Source organism: Colius striatus, chromosome 7 (assembly GCF_028858725.1).
Source record: "Colius striatus isolate bColStr4 chromosome 7, bColStr4.1.hap1, whole genome shotgun sequence".
Taxonomy (NCBI): domain Eukaryota; kingdom Metazoa; phylum Chordata; class Aves; order Coliiformes; family Coliidae; genus Colius; species Colius striatus.
The window spans coordinates 23,107,438-23,132,880 of NC_084765.1; the positions used below are offsets into that span (position 1 = coordinate 23,107,438).

The window sequence follows — 25,443 nt, forward strand, 5'->3', positions numbered from 1 at the left end:
GACCAAAAAGTAATATGTTAGTAACTTCACATTATGACATAGTAGCATGATCCTAAAACAACGTAAGTACTAGATATTCTGTGGTGGGAAAAAAAAAAATCTAAATTACACGTATTATGAGAGTGACTGTAGACTTTCCTCAAGTCCTGCACTGACTTGTCTTCCATGCTATAGTTAACAGACTTTTGACATTGGGGACGATCACAGAATCATACAGAAAGGAACTCCCTGAGGTTGTCTAGTCCAACATCCCTACTTAAAACCTGGATCAGTAAACACAGGTTTCCCGGGATTGTGTCAAGTTTTGAGTAACTCCAAGGACAGACTCTACATCTTCTCTGATAGCCTATCTTAGCACTAATCTACCCTTACAGAAAAAACAAGACTTCTGAAGATGTGTTAAAAAAAACCCTAACTTTAAAAAAAAAATAGACCTATGTTCCACTTCAGATGGCTTGCAAATACTAAAATCAAACTTTAAGAACTTCCAAAGTGTGTTCTTGGTAAAATAGTTGCACTGAGCTTGTCATTGCTGGCACAGATGGCATTCAGAAATGTGTTTAGACTAAAGATAGCTGCATACAGCACATAGAAGTTGAGGAAATGAGGGTGAGGAAATCATTGTAATATTTTGCCTTTCCTCTTCCATCTCAGAGTGTAGAGGGAGAAAGAGTTTATCATTGGTCTTTTGCTGCTCTGTTAATTGGCTGGCTTTCCTCCATGTGAAACATGGGAGGAGCATGCAGGAGAAGTGAAACACACTTGCTGTAAGGAAACAGGATGAAAAGAGCGATTTAATCTTCAAGCCAAATTAGATTTTTTTCATTTTTTACAAAAAGATAATTTCAATTTATGTTCTGAAAATATTTTTTCTACTGGAATGGAACTTCTCTCTGTAAAAGGTAGGTTTTATTACACAAGCTCCTTCACCAATGTGACAAATATTTAGCAGATGGCTATAAAAAGCAACTTAATAGACTGCAGATGTGAATCACTCATTTAAATCAATTGGAATATTTCTTGCTGTCCCTCTTTCAAGGGAAGTCAAGTAAGCATAGTGTGTAAACTCTCTGCTCTTGCAGTGTAGCCTGCTTGTGGCTCAGTGACAGTTTTGCGTTGAAAGTGAGAGCTTTCTTATCATGAGATGCATTGGAATTCAGACGTTCTCTCAGACATATGATTGATATGATGTTCTGCATATGATTCAGTTCTATAGAATACTGACAGATGTTTAGGTATGGAAAAAATAGCACGAAATTGAAGGCAAGAGTAAGGAAAAGGAAGGTAGGAAGTTAAGCAAGTGGGAAGGGAATTGGAAAACAATGGTAAGCTTTTAGGATCCTTTGTGATATGAAATTGTAGACTTAAACAGCTCATTTTATTGGCAATGACTATGTCCTAAATATAGCAGTGAAATATGATATATGTAAGTATACTAGGGCAGATTTAATTGTTAGAGGACTGCAGTGATATTTCATTCAAACTGAACTGTCTTACATGCCTTGATATGACAGGAAAATTTATTATTTAATTATATTATTTATATGTCTAAATTGAATGTACTTTAGTAGTCAGATAAAATGATGACCAGGTTAGATTTTTGTAAATATGATGACTACTTGAATCACTATCCTATCTGAATCACAGTGCTCCTTCAGGACATTTTTCATTAATAGAAATGATAGCATAGCTTGGAAATTCAGACTGTTGAAAAAAAGTCAGTGTTTGAAATGTTCCCTTTTTAATTGGCAAGATAATTATTACAGTATTTTTTTAATAATAAGCAGGGATTCCTTGTAAGATGATAGAAACTATTATGTTATATGAAGTTCATGAGCTTCCAAGGCTGTTATTGAGAAGAATTTTGAGCCAGCATTATGAGATGACAGGTAGTATACTATCCATCCTTGTCACCTGGTTTATATTCTCTCTTTTGTGTTCTATCCGTATATTTACTAAGTTTCTATAAGCTGCAAAGATTTTCCACATATTTTCTTTCCCAAATAATTCTGAGTAACTATATTATCCCAATGGCATTTATCTGTTTTTAGGACTACTTACTTTCATTTTTTATTGAAGACATTCTTTAGATTTTTTTCATAAAATTTATTGGAAAGGTATTATCTGAATATAATCTTGTCTTTTTTTATAGTGATAAAAGGAAGGTTGGATAAAGCAGATGGTAAGTCTGTGTTTCCTTTTAATTTCTGCTTTATATTTTTATTTCTTGGGCATGTACCTGCTTATCACAGTAAAAAATTTTTTAAGTCTGATACTATTTGCATGCATTTCATCCGCAGTTCAGTACAAAACACACATATGTATTAATTCTTCATTTATTTCAAAGATCAAATTAACAAGCAAGTATTTGGCCTCAAATTTGTAATTTTCAGTTATTAATTATTATTGTCTCTCAAACAAGTGATATTCAAAGAATATTTCCAATAAAAATATTTTTACATGATTTAATAACCTAAATGTGGCATCAGTCAAGAGAAACTATTTTTTATATAAAGGATTTTAGCTTGACTAGGGTGAGGAGAAGATGGCATCTGAGTTTTCCCAGTGAGGAAGTAAAGGTGGGAGATACTAATGGACATTATGGCAATCAGGTATAAGCTTTAGGCAATAATGATGAGCAAAATCAATCTGCTCAGGACTCAGTAAGTTTGCCTCCGGTAGCACAATTTAACCAGAGTGAAAAAGAAGGTCCAAACTTAGCCAGAGATTTTTCACAGCTAGGTAGATGACAAATTTAGGTCATTTAAGATCTCTGTGATTACAGTTCTCAGGAGAAGCTGGTATATGGATATAATCTAATAAATTGTTGTGGTTTAACCCCACACTGGAAACTAAGCACCACACAGCCACTTGCTTACTCCTCCCTCTCCCTGGTAAGATGGGGAGGAGAATTAGGGTGGACAGGGGGAAAGTAAAACTCATAGTTTGAGATAAGGACAGTTTAGTAACTGAAATAAGACATAAAAATAATGAAAAGGAAAACAAAAAGAGAGAGAAATTAAACCCAAGAAAGACAAGCGATGCACAATGCTGACCGATGACCAGCCAGTCCCCAATCAGCAATCTGCTCACCTTGCAACTTCCCCCAGTTTATATACATTCTGTGCTATGGAACATCCCTTTGGCTAGTTTAGGTCAGCTGTCCTGGACATGCTGCCCCTCACCTTCCTCTATACCTCCTTCCTGGCAGAGCATAGGAAACTGAAAAATCCTTGACTTAGGATAAGCACTACTTAGCAACAACTAAAACATCAGTATGTTATCAAGCATTGTTCTCGTACTAAATCCAAAACACAGCCATGTACCAGGTACTGCCCCAGCTGAAACCATGACATAAACACAGCAAGAACCACTAGTAGGTATCTAGCTAATCTGTACAAGTAACATCTGCAAACTTTTTAAAGTTATCTGGATTAAAGAATGGTAATGAGAACTAGCTTATCTAACTCTGAAGTAGTCATAATTCACAGAAAGGCTGTGAGATATGTGTACAAAGACTGAAGAATCACTTCTCTTTCATTGAAATACTAATGCAATCAGAAAAATATTCTTCAGTGTTTAACAATTTTTTTTTATACTCAAAAGAAGTGATAATTTGCAAAAGAGGATTATCAAACAGAATTACTTTATCTGGTAATTTTAATTTTCTTTTGAATGCTGTTGAAGACTCGTTAATACCATAAGTAAAGGCAGTGAAGTTCGAATGGTGTATTCTCAGATAACTGCCCATGTTTCCTTGGGCAGAGAAATTATGAAGATGGTGATTGAGGGCAGTAATGAGATACTAGCATGTTTCTCAAAATTCTGGGATTCTCCTATAGTTGATATAGTGGTTCATTTAAGCTGCCATGAAGCTGCTATGGGTTGAAAGGAGAAGATATGAGCAAGGGGATAGGCTAGCCTTTTTCTTTTCTCAAAAAAAAACCCAAAAAACCCCACTAGTTGCCTCCATTTTTGACAGAAAAAAGTTTGAGAGTTGCAATAACAGATTTGTGGAAACAAACGTTATCATTAAGAAAAATTCATAGCTCCTTTCCACTGCCAAGGTATTGTAATGATATTCAATCTTGACATTGTTTCTCAACAAGAAGCTTACATATTCCCAGTTTTTTAGAATGTAGAGTGTCTATATTTTCTTACTTGACAGAACTCAGGAAATCTCCGGATGAATTAGTGGTAAAGAGCTGAAGGGTAACATTTAGATCCAGAGAAGGGCCAAAGAACTCAGGGAACTAGTGGAGAAAGAGCTATTTTAAAAGGCAAGGTTCAGAGCAGCACCTGCATGATAATGCAGACAGTGTGAAAATTCTTTAGGTTTTGTGCTAGAAAAGCAACGGCAGGAAGATAGAAGATGATAAGATTTGATCACCTAATGTGATACATAGGAACACAAAATTTTCAAATCGTAGAATGGTAGGGATTGGGAGGGACCTTTAGAGATCATCTAGTCCAACCCCCCTGCAGAAACAGGTTCACCGAGACCAGGTCACATAGGAACATGTCCAGGCGGGTCTTGAAGATCTCCAAGGAAGAAGACTCCACAACCCCTCTGGGCAGCCTGTGCCACTGCTGTGTCACCTGAACAGTGAAATAGTTTTTTCTTGTATTTAAGTGGAACTTTTTGTGTTCCAGCTTCATCCCATTACCCCTTGTCCTGTTGCTAGCTACTACAGAAAAATGGGAAACACAATACAGTTCCACATGAAGATAACAGAACAATGTTATAAACTACCACAGAATAATGTAGCAAACTACCACTAAAAATGTGTCTTAAAGTCTCTGTCTTGTCAGTTATGGCTTCATTTAAAGGAGATGACGTTTAATTTGAGGGGGAGGTTAGTAGTAAGCTTTTTTTAAGTGTAGATATAGATGTGGGTCCTCAAAATGGCTAGAGTTAAACATTGTAGATTGCTGTTTTTCAACCAGCATGATGAGTGTTTTATTAAAAAACTTCTCAAACCTTGAGCTGTGAGCTGCCAAACTACAAACAAATTCTGCAACTACAAAATATTTTGCATATTTTCTGTTTTGTTTGCCTCAGTTACACAGAATGAGTAGTTGGATGATATGTGAACCATACATTGTTGACACCACTTCTCACAAATAAGACACCAGATTTCTAAATCTATATTGACTTTGTCAGGTTTTTTTCAGTGTAAGAACAAAGACATTTTTGAGAAGACTGGTGCACTGAATTATAGAAAAATAAATAGATAACATTAATCACTGTTGATTTTGGAATTTAAAAAAATAGTTCCCACTATATAACATTCTTTAGTCCTTTTGTCAAACATTATCATCTATTCTAATTGATAAGATCTATGCACAGGATATACAGAGCTAACTCTTCTTCACATGTTTTATTTGATACAATCTATTCAACAGCCTAATGCAAACAGTGACAACTTCCCTACAACTCAGATTGGTTAATTGATACAGACAACTCAAAAATTACTGCTATTCTTAGCTACATCTCACGTATATTTTGACAGTAGCTCTATTTTTTAAATAAATAGTCCATTTTTTACCATATGTCAATGTTGATCCTTAAGTAGAGTGCTAGAGGCTAGAGAAGAATGTGTTACATAGACAGAAGCTGAGAAGTTTTCTGAACTGTCACATTCATGGAGAAGATATAATGTGTTCTTTGGTACCTTAGATTCCTGTATGAGACCCTAAAGACTAGAATTTCCCCTTAGTTCTGTTTCTTATTTTCTATTAGTGATATTTTCAAGCACTTCAATTCTTTTTGCTGATTAGGTCCAATTTTGTAACTAGTCATACTATGCATTTACAAAGTTCATGTGAGACTGCATATGAAACCAGTTTTGCTACTGCATTTATAGAGAGAATGACATTCACACAAAAAGATGAGACTGAATTACATGTTAAAAGTTTGTGGCCTTCCCTTAATTGCACATAACCAGTCACCAATATTATCATAACAATTGAATAGCAAAAAAAATCCTAATTTGCAGAGAGGGAGTGCATTCTGGTTTCATCTGTCAGGGTGGCTGATAAATAATCTGAGAAGTCATGTCTGGAAGCTGATCCTTAAAATTCTTACTCACATTTTGGATTATATTCTCTCCCATCTGTGATGGGCAGAGATTTTCCCGTTGTAATCCTACTGGAATGAATAAAATTTCCTTGTTTGAATCCACATATTTGAATCACACCTCTGACTGATTTGTATGGAGCAAGAGTCAAAACCTTACCACCATGGAGTTGAATGTTTCCAGCTTTCAGGAAGAAATAGTGTGGGTTTTAATTTTTTGGTTATTTCTTTTTCAGATGCATTCACAACCTATGTTGTTTTAAAAGTCCAAAATTTAAAAAGTACTACAATAGACAGAAGGGGAAGTGAACCTTGTTGGGAACAGGACTTCATGTTGTAAGTAACAGGGAATTCTTATCATTTGTTTTTGTTTTATCTTTGCTGTATTTGGATAGCTTAGGGAATTTAATAATGTCCAAAACCATGAACAGCCCACAAAAGCAAAGAAAAAACATCCTTCTCAGAGAAAAGGTGCCAGGCTAGTTCTAGCAAACAGAACAAAAGTTATTTTTGCAAGCCACATCGCAGAATAAGTTCAGCAGTCAACGAGAAATATATTTGTCTCCAGTATCTTTAATTTAATGTAATATTTAAGGATATAGGAATGAGAAGTATAACTCAAATTGATCCTCAGTTGGTCCACTTTGATTTTTGTTTTATTCAATTTTGTTTCTGTGTGACTCATTTTATGCATTCATTCATCTACTTAACTGCTAATTTAGGTAGTTTCTTTATTATTTACCCTTACTATTTCTTATTCCCATCTGTAGATCTTTGTCCACATCACTCAACTGTTCATCTTATTGTCTTAGCTTTCCTCTTTTCTCACTGGTCAGGAGAGTCCTTACTGACTGTCATTCTTTGAAACTGCTTTTACCTGTCAGTTTAAAAGCAGTTAAACTCAGTAAATACGAAAACTCATTAGATGCTGAGATAGTAGGTTAATCTGTACTTTTTTTGATTCCTCCTTTCCCCCTGCAAAAATCTCTCTCCATCACCAGATTTTTATTCCTGAGATCTGGAGTTAGTTGAAACATTTTCACAGAATTAAACAAATTAATTGCTTTAGTTATGTTTATGAAAAATGTCCTTTTTACATTTTGCTTTCTAATTCAAGTATTTTCACTGTTATCAGAAGAATGAGATGTTTGAATAATTTTTTTTGTACTTTCTGATTACAAAATCCTGTAAATATCTTTCTACAGGCTTTGTTTGAAATACAAGCCTCAATTTAATTTTATTCTAGATTTTAAAATACCATTTCTAGTATCTTTATTTTTGCAACAGAGAGTTCACATTAATTAATTTGATTTCACAGTGCTCTTAATCTCACTTAAGGGCTTCATCTTCTTTGCAATTTTTTCCTGAATTACTCTTCAATGAATTTCAATTTTCTTCAATGAATTCTTCATTTAATTTAGTTTTTTTTTTTTTTTTTATATCATGCAACTGAGTTCTTAGGCTACTGTAGCAGACTACTAGATTACTTACATAAAGACTCCAAGTGACTGAAGAGCCTGTTACATTAAGCCAATATATATGCCTCCTTTGCATGTCATTTTATGGCTAGATGTAATGACTTATCAAAGAAATTTTACTTCTGTCCATATAAAACTAATCTTAATCTGATACTAATTCCTTCTCCACACCCGAGTCTTCAGGCTATTCTAGCAAACCATTCAGAGCCACAGCCTAAATTACCCAAACATGAGGATAGTATCTGTCTTTAAAATGGTAAGGAACGTTAATGTCAATAGCTAGCCTTTTTAAATACCATTCTTATACTGCAACTTTGACTCACGAAAAAGATTGTCATGCTTCAGTGTAGAGAAATAATGGCTGTATGGTAACACTGTATTACCATGATTTTTTTGGCACTACTGATCCAGACATAATAGTTTTCTAAAACATTTGCCGTGGATTGAATGATCATGTAATAGTATATCAGGAAGTAGATCAGTTAAATTGCAGTGAATTTGCTCTCTCTGTGATCTTTACTGCAAGAGTCAATTACACAAACCCACTTTATAATATTTTTTAACATATTTTCTTGAGGAGTGTTGAAATATTATTTAATATATTTGCTTTTCTATTGTGTAAATGCTTTGCTTTTAATGACATTGTATGTAAATGAGTGTTCCATGACATCATTTTATTAGAATTAATGTATTAGTTTCCAATTTAAATGTAACCAAATACTAAGCTGCTTTTGTAGCAAGTATGTTAACCAGTTGCTGTAGCTCCATCTACTGCCTACTCAACTGCACAACAATGCAGACTTGTAAAAGACATTATAAATACACATTTACAAATACATTTATATAGACTTTGAAAAGTCAGACTGTAGTAGATTTTCTGAAGTACTGCCTCTTCATCTCTGCCTGTAAAAACACCTCTTCCATTACACAGAGATATTACCAGCTTACATTTAAAGAAATTACATACTAAACTTTCAATATGCAGCTTCAGTGTCCAGTTTTTGGTGCAACAGCTTTGAATTTGGGGTCTAAAAACAGTCTAAAATGATTTGTAGTGTGTCTTCTGTATTATATTTGTAAATGGAGAAGCTGAACAAATGAAAAATTAACTGTATCTATTATAAATATAGTGGAAAATTAGACATTGAGGCAGCCAACATAAAGTTTTTTGAGAGAAATATGACAAGTTTAGTACCCATCTCCGGGGTGGCACCTTTTACCTTTCTCAGATTTCACTTGTCCTTTTCATGGTAGATAATAATTCACAGTACGTGAAACAGTTGAAGATTAGTCTTAGTACTTAAAATTAATTTGTTCAAATAGAGATTACATTCAATCGCTCACAGCAGAGAGACGGATGTTTGCTTTATCATATTGTTAATATTTACAGAACTGGTCTGTAACTTTTTTATATGTTACTATAAGTAATGTCAGTCATTCCATGAGGAAATAACTTCTCTATTAATTTTACTTCAATGCATGGATGAGTCATATGGCCTAGCAAAATTTTATGTTAAGTTCTTGCAAAATAAGGTTATGGTATGGTATTTTTTTTTTGCCACAACCAGCTAATACTAAAATTCATGCATCTTGTAAGTGGAACTAAAATAGAGCCTGGATCTACAGCTCTTGAGATTTAGAGCTGTTTTCCCAGCTTGTTGTTATGCAGTGCAATTTCTCAATTCTAAGGGAACAAGCTCCAAATGTCTCTTATACTTGGTCTCTTTTACAATGAAAACAAGAAACTGTTTCAGTTTCCTGTAGGAAATAGTCTGGCACTTCCTTCTAGATTTTTGCAAGGGAGGATGGAATTTTTCCCATACCATTACAATTCATTCTTAGCTGATAGTCCATGCTGATTAACAGTGAATGCCATCATTGCTGACATTGCCAAAACCTACTGTTTTCACAGAAAATGTTCCTTTGAATTTTACATTCTAAAGACTGATCATTTTTGGAAATCCCAGTTTTACCTAAAAGAGCTTACCTGACAAAAGGCTAAGTATATTATACTACTCCTGCACCTAACAAGTTAGCTACTGTGAAACCTCAGAATGTAAGTTCTTCAGGGTTGCCCTTGGAGGAGACCAGTGTCTTATGCGAGGCAACTGAGGAATTGTGTAAGCAGAAGCTGCTCAGAAGAAGCTAAAACTGAACTAAAGGCATTTCTTCATCCAGATTTCTTCTTGGATTATATCCAATAAGGCTAAGTCTTGCAGTAAAATAAAGCTACTAAGAACTGGAAATTCTGTGACACATTTCCATCAGAAATATCCTCATTAGCGTCTAAGAGCAATCCTGCACAATGACTTGAGACTCTAACCTTTGTATCTGCCTGCTATCTTGCATTTTATGAGCATATTGAAAAAAACCCCACTTCTGTATCTGCTGTAAGTCAATAATTGAAGTTATTATGGTGGATTACGGAGCAGTTGAGACTGAGTTTTCAGTTTCATTGTTTATGTATTTATTGTTTTTAGTGAAATCTGTGCTGATGAAAAGGGCTTCATTATAGAGCTCTGGAAGAAAGGCTTGCTCTGGGACAGCATTTTAGGATTTCTATGGATTCCTCTTGCAACTGTGAAGCATGCAACAGATGTAAGTAGACTTTGTGGAAATATAAAACACTGAGCAAAATCCAATTACTTTCTCTTTCTTAGCTTTCCAAAATACTGTAATGATATTTATGATCAATTTTTATTTGTCTCACTTGTTTTAGTCTGTAATATTGAGGCATAACACGTGTCTATCATGCATTAGCCGTATACAATCGAGAAATAACTCATGTAGCTGAATCAGGCATAATTCAGTAAGTGGGTTAGACTTCGTCTGCACTCATGAATTAGTATGGCAGGGATAGTTTGGTTTATGTGCTTAGAGTGAGGGAATTTTAAATGGAGATTTTTGGCCTGCCTTTTGATTGTGTGACCTTGAATAAATGGGCAAAACCCCAAAAAGTAAATTGGACCTATCAAAATGGGCAAAATACTGTTGTTATATCTCTCAAGGAAATTGACAATTGTGTCAAAGAGGAAAAAAGAAATCTGCTGTGAGATATTGTGAAGAAATGAATAGCATGAGTTCATGGAGAAGGATGAGTGGAGAAAATTGGTCAATCCCAAGAGTTATCATGTATCCAGCATAGACCTAGTTAGCCACCAGAATGAGCATGCTTGCTCTCAGTAGGAGAGCAAAAAAATAACGAGAAAAGGTTTCTAAGAATCTGGAAGTGCTGCAAAGTTGTCTAAAATCAGAAAAAGTAAGAGGTACCTTATTCTAATGCTCTACAATTCTCCCATTGATAAATAGTCTTTCCAACACATAGTTCATAGAGTCTATTTAAACAATAACAACAACAAAAAGTGTCTCCAAGTTAGAAAAGAGCAATTTAATATTTAGAAATAATCTTTTTTTGCTGCCTTTAAATTTTCTAAAAAAATAGAAAAGACAATTTATGTTGAATGCAAGGAGAGCGAATCAGAAAACTTTTCTTCCTACAATATCTCCCATTCATCTCTATAGCCGTTTCTTTATAGAAACAGAATAAAGATTCATGTATACATTGAACTGACATTTCAATGATTCTACTCGGAAAAACAGAAGATGAGAAAGAAAGAAATTTCTGCTCTGTATCACAGCTGCAAAGTGCCAATTCAGGCCCCAAGGCAAGTTGTTTTGTGCTGCTATCTGAGCTGTTGCTGAGTCACAACTCACTGAAACAGAGATAGTGGGTCAAGAGTAAATACTGAAACTTCAAACAAAGAAAGATGCAATAGTAGAGATTATTTCTTAATTTCTTCAGACCATGTAAGATTTTATTTATAATTAGGCCACTGTGAAACTTTCTAGTTATTTATCCTGCTTGTTTTGACCCTGCAGCTCTACAACTCAGATGGTGGGTGTCAGGAGGCTGGAACATCCCTTTTTATTATTGTAGCTAGCAACAGGACAAGCGGTAATGGGATGAAGCTGGAACACAAAAGGTTCCACTTAAATATAAGAAAGAACTGTTTTACTGTGAGGGTGGAACAGGCTGCCCAGAGGTGTTGTGGAGTCTCCTTCTCTGGAAGTTTTCAAGACCCTTCTGAGCATGTTCCTGTGCAACCTAATCTAGATGAACCTGCTTCTGCAGGGAGGTTGAACTAAATGATCTCTAAAGGTCCCTTTCAACCTCTACCATTCTATGATTCTATTAGGGAGCATTAATTCAAAAGCTGGTTTTTTTTTTGTTTGGTTACTAGGATATATTGAAGTGCTAAATGTTTTTCTTTGGCATCAGTTCAAAAGAGAATTTGGAAAAATCTCAGTTAATTTTCAATATTCATATTTCTCATGTCTTAATCATCTGATCTTCTTAATATGTATTCATCTATAATGTAGAGCAAATATTTTTGAATTCCATGCCTGTAAGAAAACTTGGTAAAGTGCTAACTACTTCTTACATAAACAAAGGTTGAAAGACTTTAGAATTAATCCAAAGCTTATTGGTGTCATAAATTCCTATTGACTTAGGGGAACCTTCATTCAGAAAACAAGTGGATAATGCTATAAATTCTACCTAGGTAACTTTCAGAACATTTTTTCCTAGGAAGGTCCAGGTTCCTGGTGGACATTGCATTCTGAAGTAATAAAAAATGGAAGTGAAATTCAAGGCACAAAAACACCAACTTCTCATGAAATCTTACTGGATGTTTACTTTGCATTACCATTTGGTGAGTTGCAGATTGAGATCTTGCTCCAGCTATCCAACCATTCTATTCCACTTTAGGTTCATGAAATACAGTGGCAAATTGTGTTTTTTTTCTATAGAATCTTAGATGTGTGTGTTGGAATGCATACCTTTGCACAAAGTAACTTTAAACTTGTGGATTCTCATGAGTCACAACAGTGCCTACATACTTCTTTTTTCATAAAAATTACTCTGCTTCATACTTCCTAGCAAATAAAACATTTTAAATGATAACCTTAGCCTGTAGAACATTCTGAATTGTGTTTGCTTTGTTTGTTTGATATATTTTCCCCAGCAGCCACAAGCAATTTTCAGTTGAGTAAAAATCCATGTGAAAGAATTATTTTTGCTATTCACCTGTGCCTCCATCTAGATTATTCTCACTTATAAGAGAGTTTTATTTACTCTGTGCATGGTAGAAAGTGTAGATATGGACTGAATCCTTCAGTGTGAAAAGATAATAGTAGTACAAAGAAATAATGATTTATAAAGGTGACAGGGAAGGACAACTGTTGGTACAGTGAGAGTGGAACATACATTGTAAATGACAAAAATTGGTACAAATTATATTTGTTTTATGTGACATAAACTCTTCAAACCTTTTTTGAACCAGCAGAATGTTTTAAATGTGTCTGTACATCATTTTCATGTCTATAAATGTGATGCAAGTCTGGTATAGAAGCTATAATTTTGTGTTTACAAGCTGTAAAGTCAGGTTGTTACTGGTTTTGGGCTGCAATTTGAAGGGAGCGTGGGTTTGTAGCTTGACACTTTTATTCTGTTTCCAAATAAATGTATGAATGTATTTTACAGGCAGTCCTCAGGGCTGCAGTTACAGGGCGCTGACACCCTGAAGAGGTCACTCTTACACTAATGTTTTCTCTGCACAGGGAAGAATTCAACAGTATTAGTCTTGGCTAATGAGAAAGACACAGATGGGGTTCATATGAAAGATGTCCATTTAAGAATGCCACATATCTGATAGGAATGCAAAAGTCTTCCATGCTGCTTTAACAATATGGCTTCATCTGGATTCAAAGCACTGCATGTAGCACCAGGGAAGGGTTTAACATCATTAATTCACTCGTTTTCTAGGTGAATCATCTCATTTTAGTTGGGATAGAAACAAAGTTGTCATTTCACTGCTGCCCTCTAGACAGAGCACTTTTAAAAGTCTGTCAAGTAAAGTAAGGATCTGGCGTATTTAAAATTCTGCAAGCAAATTCACAGTACTAAAATATAGACTCTAGATGAATTCTACAGCTGAATTGTAAATATTTTTACAGTTTGTTTCTAAAAGTCAAGTTTTTTAAAGGTTTACTATGAAATACCATGATTTTGCTTATAGTTTATGAAGTCATTCTTGTATGAGGAAACAGAATAATGTTTAAAGGATTAAAGATAATTTTACTTAAGTGAGATGTATTTGTTTATTGTTACTCATGGGTAACGATCTCCCTCATCTAAAAGCTAAGGCAATGTGAGTTAGACTGTGAAGTGGATCAAGAACTGACTGAATGACAGAGCCCAGAGAGTGGTGATTGACAGAGCCGAGTCAAGTTTGCGGGCCAGTCTTATTCAACATCTTCATCAATGACCTGGATGAGGGGACAGAGTGTACCCTCAGAAAGTTCCCTGATGACACCAAACTGGGAGGACTGGCTGATTCCCCAGAAGGCTGTGCTGCCATTCAGCGGGATCTCGACCAGCTTGAGAGTTGGGCAGAGAGGAACCTCATGAGGTTCAACAAGGACAAGTGCAGAGTCCTGCATCTGGGAAGAACCCCATGCACTAGTACAGGCTGGGGATTGACCTGCTGGAGAGTAGCTCTGTGGAGAGACACCTGGTAGTTCTGATTGATAATCAATGTGCCCTCACAGCCAAAAAGACCAATGGCATTCTGGGATGCATTAAGCTTTCTCTGGGGTTCTTGGTGGAACTCTTAGAGAGTAGTATAGGGGAAAGGGACCTGGGAGTCTTGGTGGACAGAAGGAGGAGCGTGAGCCAGCAATGTGCCCTTGTGGCCAAGAAGGCCAATGGCATCCTGGGGTGTATTAGAAGGGGACTGGGCAGTAGGTTGAGAGAGGTTCTTCTTCCCCTCCACTCCGCCCTGGTGAGGCCTCATCTAGAGTACTGTGTCCAATTCTGGGCTCCCCAGCTCAAGAGGGACAGGGAACTTCTGGAGAGAGTTCAGTGCAGGGCTACCAAGATGATCAGGGAACTGGAGCACCTTTCTTATGAAGAAAGGCTGTGGGAACTGGGGTGTTCACCCTGAAGAGACTGAGGGGTTCCTCATTAATACTTGCAAGTATTGAAGAGATGTATGTCACAAGGATGGGGCAACATGTTTTTCTTTAGAAGCCAGTGATAGGAATAGAGATAATCACTTAAACTTCAGGAAAAAATTCTTTACTGTGAGGGTGACAGAATACTAGAACAAACTGCCCAGGGGATCTGTGGAGTCTCCTTCTCTGGAGGTTTTTCCAAACCCATCTGGACATGTTCCTAAGTGACCTGATCTAGTTGGACCTGCCTGAGCAGGGAGGTTGGACTAGATGATATTTAGAGGTCCCTATGGAGGTACTATTCTGTGATGCTGTAATTTTGGCAAATACCATTAGGCTTGGTTGAAATTCAACTAATTATATCTTCCTGCCATATATATTAATTAGCAAATGAGGATAGGATTTAACAAGAAAAAGTAACAATGATGACATTAATTCATATTTCTGCATTAGCCTCCATGCTTTTGCATGGATACACCAAGGGTTAGTAAATCTGAAAAGGAAATGTTCAGACAAAGTTTTGATCAGTCTAAAATAAGATCCTGAAAAATCATAGAGGAACTTGGAAAATTCCTATATCAAAGTATAAAATTCTAAGTACAGAACACATTCACATGTACTTACAACATAAAAGCTGTCATAAATTTGTGCAGTGGGAAAAAGAGAAGATCATGTTGTTTTCAAAAGTATAATATTTATCTTCTCTTTGTTTCACAACAGTGTTGCTTTTATTATGAGCAAACTAGGTGTAAGTAAACTATGTGAGAGGAAACAAAGGAAAACATAGTCACCAATATGCAAGCAAATTATAAAAAATGTAAGAAAAGAAATGGGCACACAAATTGTTATCAATATGGAAGAACATTTAATTACATTCAGGGCTAGATCAAGAAGTCTTTCAATAAAGATAATAGAATGATTTATAGACTAAAATGTTCAGTAGAAAATCAGTTTTATACATCCAATTTAGGAGAAGAATTGCAAAATTTCTCCAAAGAGGTAAAAGCAGGAAAGAATGTCCATTCTAGGCCTATAGTATGTGGAATTAAAGTAAAACCCAACTCCTTACTGAAAATATAAACAAATGAAAACAAAACAAAGAAAATAAAAGCTCAAAACAACACCACATCTTGGAATGTTGTTCATGGGCACATAAATACATGGCCTTAAGGAACTGAAGTTGAACTGGAAAATTAAAAGTTCTTCCCACTCCAGAAATAGCTCATTTTATGAATTTAAATCAACTGTTTCCAACTTTGTGTAACAAAAAGGAAACTCTTTTAGGCCTCTTGAAGTTTTCAGAGCAACAGTCAGAAGGTGATCTTGGGACTATGTTTCTGCTATTCTTGTAAAAAGTTATTTAATTATAATAATGTTGTGTAATTTATTAACTCCCTATTAATATGAATTAATTAATTTCATTCATTGAATATGTATTTCCTCTTTTAGAAATTCCTTCTGTAAAATAGATGAAAAGATTTCTAGCAGCTTCTTCTTTTTGTACAGATACCTACAGAGATTTAGATTGCAGAGACTGGCACAGAGGGACACTCCTCCTGGATGTAAGACATTCATATCAAGATACCCCTGGTAGTCTATCATCTGTGGAAGGTAGTCTCAGCATAGAAGGCAAACTGAGGTATTTTAATTTATCACATCAGTCATGCATCATAACATTTACTGACTTTTTTTTTTTAAATTCTAAATGATGTTGTGATATCTATACAATTATTTTAATCAAGAATGTGACTAGAAGTTTTATAAACATATAAAACCATAATGTATATGTTTCTATTATTATAGTGGGAAAGAGTGAAGAGAAATCTTTGTATTCTCTTGAAAGAAAAAATATTAAGAATACTGTATTTTGCCAAATGAGTTTGCAAATATGTGTGCCTTGGTGGTCAGAAAAAAAGATTTTAGACTACACAAAATGGAGATGTTTGAGGCAACCAAAAATATCTTTGTCAAATTCCTACCAGTGAATACTTGCTTTCTCTGGATGTTTTTAGGGCATTATTTTCTGATACAGTGTATTCAAAAGCAGATTTGGCTTGATTTCCGTGTCTTGACACTAATCTCAGCTCACTTCTCTTAACTATGGTGGTACAAATCTTTGTCCTCATCCAATTAAAAACAAACAAAAAAAAAAGATACATTTTCTACAGTCAGTTTTTTTGAGGAAAATGTTTTACCTGAATCATTTTATAGTTTTAGTAGCGGTTAGTACAAATAGTTGTTTTAGCAGGACATTGAATAGATACAGATACACGGAGCAAATGACAAGAAGAAAAGGTCAGAAGTGTTACTAACAGCTTTGTATTGTGGAACTGCAGATTTAGAGGAGACAGAAAAGTACTTATATGGTTAGTTCTTGTCTCTTACTGAAGTGGAATAATTGAGCTATCACCCCTATTTAGATGTTAATCACATTAAATGTTTGTTGTTTTTCTAAAACAGTAAAGCACTGAAATATTTAACTATTGCTTTATGAGGTAGATAGTAAACTATGTGGAACTAGAGACATTGATGAGTGAAAGACGATGGCCAGCAGACTATTATCTTCTGTTAGAGAACTTTGGTCATTTCTTATCTCTGACAGCCTGCCATGAAAAACAATAGATTCATAAATACACATGGAGGTGAACATTTTACCTAGTGGGATTACAGTTAGGTCTGCTCCCTCTCTATGGTAGGGGAGACAGGGGGTCTCCAGAGAGCAGTTCAGTGTAGTTGCTGCTCTTAGTCACCAGTCTTGATATCTAAACCTAATGCTTTGGTGATGGAAGATGATGATACATAATCAGTGGAAAGGTTAAGGAATGAAGTCGTAACAATTGTATTACTTCCCTGCCATCCTCTTCTGTCTAGTGGAGTTGAATGCTCAGGAGGAAGTCCAGTAGCCTTTAAAAACATCATTTAGCAGTGCTTTTGGAGCAGAAAGAGCTTTCTATGTGTTGGTATCACCACTAGTCTTCCTTTCTGCTTGCAAAGGCTAACTGGGGAAAAAGAAAATATCTTTCTTTACTATTAATTTTGGCTTTCATATTGCCTCTTGCAGACTGTATTACTTTTCATTTGTGGTGTCCGCTATCTAAACTAACTCAGGAAAAACACAACCTGTGAGCAGCTGAAACTCAAAAAGGTGTATTGCCCTCATGAGGGATAGAATTGGATCTTGGGAAACTAAGCAAGAATATATGGAATGTTCAGGCATTTGGCTCATGTTTAAGCCATGTCTAACAACAATAGTATCAGAAGAAAAGCTCAAACACAAGAGAGAAGGTGATAAAAGCATTAATGTTATGTATTCTCTGAGGCTATAACATGCAGTGTATGCACTTAAATGGCCTTTTCATGTACCATAAAAAATCAGAGGCTTAGTGCATGTAGCTTCAACACAAAATTACTAGGAAATAAATGAGTCTGTAAAAAGATCATAGATGTAGATAGCCAGTAGACTATATATATACAAGGTACTACAGCATCTTTTTGGCTGTTATGATCCTTGGGCTGCTTTCATTTACAAGGAAGTTCTTGCAGGGTATTTGCAGGGAAGTACTAGTGCTTCCTTAGGGTGAGAGCTGTCAGTAGTGAGGGTATGCAAGAGCTATGTATCTGAGTTTTTCTAAGCACACGTCCAGTCATTAGCATATCATCTAGGTTGACATGTTGTTTTCAACAGAGATCTGATTCTCTGAGTAGCTAAGGCTACAGCAAAAGAAATTAACCCAACCTGACTGTGGTGTTCTTTTTGTTGTGTCTTTGTCCCTGGAACTTCATTGAAATTTAGTGAACTTTTGTGTGTAATCAACTGAATTACAAGATAATATTCTTAAATGAAAAGCTTTTTCATCAAGTAGTAGGTATTTTCAAAGATTATGAGATGATGATAATTTCAAAGTTTAAATAAGAGAGATGAGTTTATTTATAAAAATGCATTACACACAAAAGATCTGAGAAGGAAGTAGATGAGACTATTTCTTTTGAATGGCTGTGTTAAACACCAAATTAAACTATCCTGTAAATATTTAAGTAATAATATCTAGAAAATTTTCTCTAGAATCTGTTCTTTACACTGATAATTATTTGTCAATTCTTCTGTTATATACATAAATGGTGTTTATGGCAGTTGACTCTAGATGTAGACTGATAGGTAGTTAAGTGTAACTGGATTAACTTTTTTCCATAAAACACAGATTAACTAAAGCAGATTTGAAAGATGTAGTTAATGATTGAATGACTTCTTATTTAGAGCAAGATATTTTCTTCCAAAATTTTGGTTTGATTTGGTTTGGGTTGGTTGGTTTTTTTTTCCTAAAGAGAGAGAGAGAAAGAGAAAGGAAAGATACTGTTTAAAGAAAAAAAAACCAAACAAACAAACTGAGTTTTACTCCAAGAAATGAAATTATTAACAAATGGCTATTTTTTTGTTAAATCAACAATCAAGTATTTTAGTATATACTTAATGCCAGCTGTGTAGGGTAACTATATCATACATGATTTGGTTGTTTCTGCATGCATTATTAGTATCCAGTGCTGAATTCTGCTTGCAAGAAGGATCTCATAGTTTATCTCTTTGATACCATTCAGGTACAAATACATTGCTGTAAGTCCAGAATAGCCAGAAATTTACTGATGTTACAGCAGAATAACTGAAAACAAGTTCCTTATAATTTAAAAATATATAAATGATGGAAGAGGACACAGTGAATGAATACTTTGTGTAATTATATGCTACTTCTTCAGGAAAAATATGCTTATAAGTAGTTGAATATACTCTTCACCAAAATAATTCTTTTCATGTCTGCTTCTTATCTGTCATCATACTAAGGAAGTAACATGTATATGTATCATGTTAGCAGTATGGTATGACATAATTACCTTAAGCTACACTGATTGAATGAGAACTGCAGATAGATGTATAAAGAACAATACTACATTAAATATTAAAGTTTATAAAAAGCTTTAAATGTTCTATTTGAACAATTACTTTTGGAAACAAAAGAAAGATTATTTGGAAAAATAGACTAAAGAAAAAAATTATGCATTACAAAATTAAACTCCTTTGTTCCAGTTTTAAAGGAACTTAGTCACTTATCTTTTGAAAATGTTAGCCTCAAAATCTTGTATTAAAAATGTTTACTCTGTTTTAAAAATACCAAATACATTGACAATATTAGTGATGATAGTTAGAAAATATTAATGCTTTGGTCCACAGTTCATCACCTAAACAAAAAAAGTACTAGACAAGGGCCTGTCAGTCAGAAACAAAACTGAATAGCATAAAATTAATTAGAAGCATTTTGAAAACATTTCTTTTAAAAAACCAAACAACTAACCCCCAAAGCACCCAAAATCTAAGGGAGTACAGTAACAAAAGTAAAGACCACTTTTTCAAAAACAGTATTGATGTGTTCTGTGTTACTTCTCTTCAGAACTATAAATCAATTCATTGGACAAGGAGAAAAAAAGACTTGGTTACATAAAAAAATACCCACCAACGTTTTTTAGGTTTATCTAGTTTTACCTACATAGGCCACAGACGTAAATGTACATCCTTGTGTTCACACAGGAAAATGAGGGATATGCTGCCTACAAAACCATGTTAGATGTAGACAAAGTTCAGTTTGAGTATTTGATTCTAAAGCGTTTGGCTTTGACAGTGTTTCCTTCACTCTAATGTGTTGGTGTTGGTAACTGTTGGAGATATATTACTAGAATTGGACTTCATGACCTGCAACTTCTAGCAATGTTGGTTTTACCATAGTAGTCATTAAACTGATATTAATTAAGTTAATGTGATATGCCAGCAACAGACAGTTGTTTTGATTTTTTTTCAATAAGATGAAAACGAAAAAGAAAATTTAAATGTGATAGAAGATTCTTACTGTTTGAAATATCCTGAGAGTTGAATAGTCTCTTAAAATTCTAATTAATTTCCCTTGATTTTAAAAAAAGAAAACCAAACATTTGCTAAGGAAAAAATTCCTTTGAAATGATTACTTTACAGTCACTTGTCCAATAATCTTTTCAATCATTCATGCCAAGATAACAGAAAATTTGATAGGCCAGCATAAAATTATTTCCAAACTATGAAAATTTCCACATCCAACTCTTGGCTACAGGTCTGGAACTCCTGAAACTCAAACTCTGTTTCCACTACAACTACATAGCCATAGGTCTTTAAAATTATATTTGTCCATATCCATTTGTTTTCTGTTGTGATCATTCAATAATAGGTTGTTTCTCAAAATTATATTAAAGAATAGCTAAGCATAACTGATCTTCCATGATGTGTTATAGTTTCCCTTCATGTTTACTGACAGAAAAAAACATAAGGTCCAAAAGAAAGAGAAGAAAGCAAGCTAACAAAAGATGTAGGTTCCACATAAGCCTTTGACAGTCAAATTCCTAGCCTTTCAGAACTGACATATTGCTTTTACAATATAAAAAGCAATTGACATTCTGAATAGTGGGGTTTTGCACTAAATTATTAAGGCTCTTCTCTTAAAATGAAGCCACATGTTATATGATTGCAGTCCCTGTGCCGTTGTTTCTAGAGAGCTCCAGTTGTGTCACTGTGCTTTACTTTCTGATAATTGACACTATGGTTTTCCACGCATTTGAAGAACGGAACTACTGCTTCCCAGGGGAGCAGCTTCTTTTTTTCTGGAAAGCTGTGAGGTGCATCTCCTAGTATGATATTTCATAGAAGTGTATACAAGTCTGATTTCTATAGCATCTAGTGTGACAGAATCTTTGTCTGGAATCTCTGTACTGCTTAATAAGAGTAATAGTTTTACAATATGAGGCTACTTCCTACGGCACAAATTACTGGTTTCTAGTCTTTGTTTTAGATACAAGCTAAACATTTTTTGTAAAAGGTATTTATTTATTTTAATAAGAAGATAAGTAAAGCAAGCTGAGATGTCCTTAGCTCTAGCAAAAGTACATAAAGAACAATTAGCAGAATTTTTAAATAAATGGCCATTTTAAGACTTAATATTACTGAAAGCTGTTGTACACTTCAGATGAAGCTCATCTCCTTCAAACTTATATTCTTCCTCTAAGCTGGTATTGTAGTAGTAGACAGCCATTGGTGCATTTTCTGAAAGCACCATCTATATGAAGGTACTCCAAGTAGAAAAAATGTAAGAAACATCTGATATCCAGAACAGTTCAAAAGCAGAGAATGTGAATCTTGGTAAGTGGCTGCTGCTTTGATTTGCAGAGAGCTGAGTTTTGTCTTTTTTATTTTTATTATTTTTTCTTTAGATAAGTTTGACTCATCTCATACTTCTGTGTTCCAAAGGCAAAATGGCTGTTTATATCAAACACTCACTGAGTGACTTCCTTGCATATGAACTATTACTACATGTTAAAGAGGCTTCCTCTAAACTATTTAGCTGCTTGAGCAGCTTTTTTTCTACTTGTTTTGTAGATAGCATTGTGGGTAAGAAGGTATTCAGGTTTAGGTGATATTTAGTTTAGTTGTATATATCAGTAATTTAAAACTGCAAATAAATTATGTTATTAATTGATTTTATTACAGTAAGGCAGATCTCTTCAATAAGAGAAAACTTGTAATGAGAGCTTACAGTCTTATGTAAAATTAAGCTCTTTTGAGTAGCACTGTAGTGCTGAGAGCTCATTCCGTTGTTCCCCAGGCTTGATTTTCATCTGTCACTCAAGCTAACATGTTCATTAATGTTGCTGCTTTGCTGCCCTGAGTTCATTTTAACCCCTTACTTTTCTTAAATGAGTTTTTTCTGCAGGCCTTTTGTGAATGAGAACTCTAACCCTCGATTGGAGTAAAAGTTGTTTTTTAAATTCTATTTAAAAAAATTATGAAGACTTTGAAAAATTGTTATTGTAGCTCTCCACAGCAGGAAAAGTTTAGACAAGATGTTTACAATTAGAGCTGAAACACCCTAAGTCTCATAAAAATAGGCAAATTGAAGTTTAAGAGATTTTTACAGTTTTTATTATATGTCTCTAGTTTATAACTGTGTCAGCTTTACAGTTGTTACCAGTTTTATATGTTAAAAAAAATGAGCAAAAAACATGGAAAAGAAGAAAAAATGGAAAATAACATGGGGAAAAAGGAAAAAATTGTCAATTTTTTCAGAAAAAATTATACAAATAATTATGTATAAAACTATTAAGGATAGTAGGGAACAAAATAGTTTTACTTTGGCAAGGCAAATTGCATTTCAGAACAAACGATGGTGAGCTGATGTGATATATATTTTTTTTTTTCCTAAAATCATCTCAAACAGACTTTGGTAGGTTATTTTTGTTTGATTTTCAAGCTAAATGCCTTATATCACATCATGAAGTTCTCGGTAGGATCTATTTAATCAGATGGTAAGAATTTTATTTTCTTTAAAACTTTTCACAAGTATCTGTTTTGCTTGTGGTTATTGGCAATATTCTGATGATTTTTTTGCATCCTATTATGACCAGATATTGAGCTTCAATTGATTTCATTATTAATATTCATGATTCTGTATTGTTTATGATGACAGCCTTTCATAATAAATGACAAATGATTCTGACTTCCCCTGACATTCTGTGTAATAACATTATTCATGATGAATTCTTTACGTGAGAATGGAATAGGTAAAGCTTTTGGATTCTGTTTTGGCCCTAGATTGATTAAGGTCTTTGCCTTCTGAGGTGTTTCTGTTCTCACGTAACTGTATTAACACTTTACTGATTTGCAGTTACTCCGTCTTCCATTCCAAAAAGTTTACATTCTGTAAAGGTTAACACACTTAGAACTTTACTGCATAAGTAGTAATTTATTTAAGTAAGTAGCATTTTCTGCTTTGGGAAACCATTTTATCTAATGTGTCTAAAAGATGTATACACCATCTCTGTGCAAATATTTCCTTTAAACTACTAGAAAAGCTGTCACTTTGTGGAAAACCTAAAGTAATCAAGTTCTTGTGCAGGGAAATTCACTTTGTCTGTAAGACTTGGTCTCAAAAAAAAAAAAAAAAAAAAAAGAGAAACCAAAAAACAACCATTTTGGGTAGAGGCACAAGAATTCTAGAGAAAGAGGAGCAAATGTTTATGAAGTGTCATTAGGCTCCTAATGCTGTGCCATACTTCATCTTTAAGCTGCTTCCCAGAAAGATATCAACAGCAGGGTAAACTTAAATGGAATTGGTTTATATTTGCATAGCAGTTGCTTGGCTACAAACTCATAGCTTGAAGTTTGTTTTACAATGAAAGCAGTAAGCTACAGAGTACAAGTTGACACTGCTCTTTTTTCTTCCTCATTTCATCAGTATATAAACATGGATTTTTCAAAGAGAATTTCAAGTATTGATGTGGATTGTCAGTGCAGGCTTCTCTAGCTAGTGCATGACTGAACAAATTGTCCTGAACTCATAGTTACTCTGAGTTACGATGTCTAAACTCAAACATCGTCTCAAATAGTAAGAACATCTCCCTTAGAAACATTTTCCATTCTGACTTTGACATTGAGATTCAGGGTTAGAAAAGCCATATATGGCTATGATGTGGAGAGACAGCAAGCAGCTTTTTTGCTTCATGATGCAGTTATTGCTGAAGGTCAGGGAAAACACAGATCACATAAGTGTAGACATTAGAGGCACAGATTAAAAAAAAAAAAACACATTGTTTTTTGCAGCATAGGGATACCTTTAAAGATGTCTTAGATATTGGCAGATTAGATCTAATTTACAGTGGGTAAGTGTATGTGCTTTCATAGAAAATTTTCCAGTGCTTTAAGCTAAAGTCTGTGTAGAGCACTAGAGCTTCCTCTTATTCCGGTTCCTTAATTGTTGCAAATCAATCTGGACAGGAGGAGAAAATAGGAACAGCATTGAATCTCTAAAGCAAATCCTGTTATTTTTGGGTTTTTTTGCTACAGCAGGTAAGGATTATGGTAAGGCACTAGATAAGCATTCAACATTCTGGTGTAGGAGAAGAGCAAAGACATTTCATGTTCTGAAAACATTTGAGAGTTTCTGAAGAACAGATTCCTCCAAAAATTGGGTTTTGTCCTTGATTATTACATAGTTATTATTATATCCTACTATTGTTATATCCTTTCATTAGCTAAAACAGTAATACAAAATCCTACACCTCTTCAACATGATGGAATTATCAGTAGTTACGTATTTCTGTGCTTCACTTAGTTTAGAAGTAGAGCAAATTGAATCTGTATAAGAATCTATTTGAGCTGTGAGAATTTTATAAAATTCAGATACAGTTTCATGCATGAGGTCAAATTCACACTAGCTATAGTATAGCTGCTTCTGTGAAACTTCACTTAAAAATACCAAGTTTCACAAAGTCTTTGACATGAAAGTAAACTCATTGAATACTTCTTCTAAGATGGATTTATAAATGGAGAGTTCTAGATGCAAAAGTATGACTCTATTGCCCATCCTGTTTCTAAATCACAAAAGTATGGAATGGTAGGGATTGGAAGGGACCTCTAGAGGTCACCTAGTTCAATCACTCTGCTAAAGCAGGTTAACCTCCATGAGGTCACACAGGAATGTGTCCAGGCAGGTTTTGAAAACCTCCAGAGAAGACGACTCCACAACGTTTCTGGGCAGCCTGTGCCAGTACTCCCTCACTCTTTCTGTGTTCCAGCGTGTGCCTATTACCCCTTGTCCTGTTACTGAGCACACATACAAAAGACTTGCCTCATCCTCTTGATGCCCATTCTTTAGGTATTTATAAGTGTTGATAAGGTCAAAACATTGTTTAGAGAAGACTGAGAGGGTCATATGCATTTTGCTTATTGTATGTATATACAATTGAAGATTTTTATAATACTGATTTTTAGTTTTGTTGAGACTGTGAAAGTTTTGGTTTTAGTTATGA

At 34.6% G+C, this 25,443-nt stretch overlaps 1 protein-coding gene across 1 annotated transcript in view; it reads left to right on the plus strand.

The window, feature by feature from the left end:
• Positions 1-821: 821 nt before the first annotated feature.
• Positions 822-25,443, plus strand: part of UNC13C (unc-13 homolog C) — a 218,198-nt gene continuing 193,576 nt past the window's right edge. The window contains exons 1-6 of the mRNA XM_061999969.1: positions 822-902; positions 2,153-2,182; positions 6,316-6,415; positions 10,038-10,155; positions 12,146-12,269; positions 16,078-16,210. Of these exons, the coding sequence (XP_061855953.1) occupies positions 881-902; positions 2,153-2,182; positions 6,316-6,415; positions 10,038-10,155; positions 12,146-12,269; positions 16,078-16,210 (527 nt within the window). The 5' untranslated portion in view covers positions 822-880. The remainder of the gene's footprint in view (positions 903-2,152; positions 2,183-6,315; positions 6,416-10,037; positions 10,156-12,145; positions 12,270-16,077; positions 16,211-25,443) is intronic.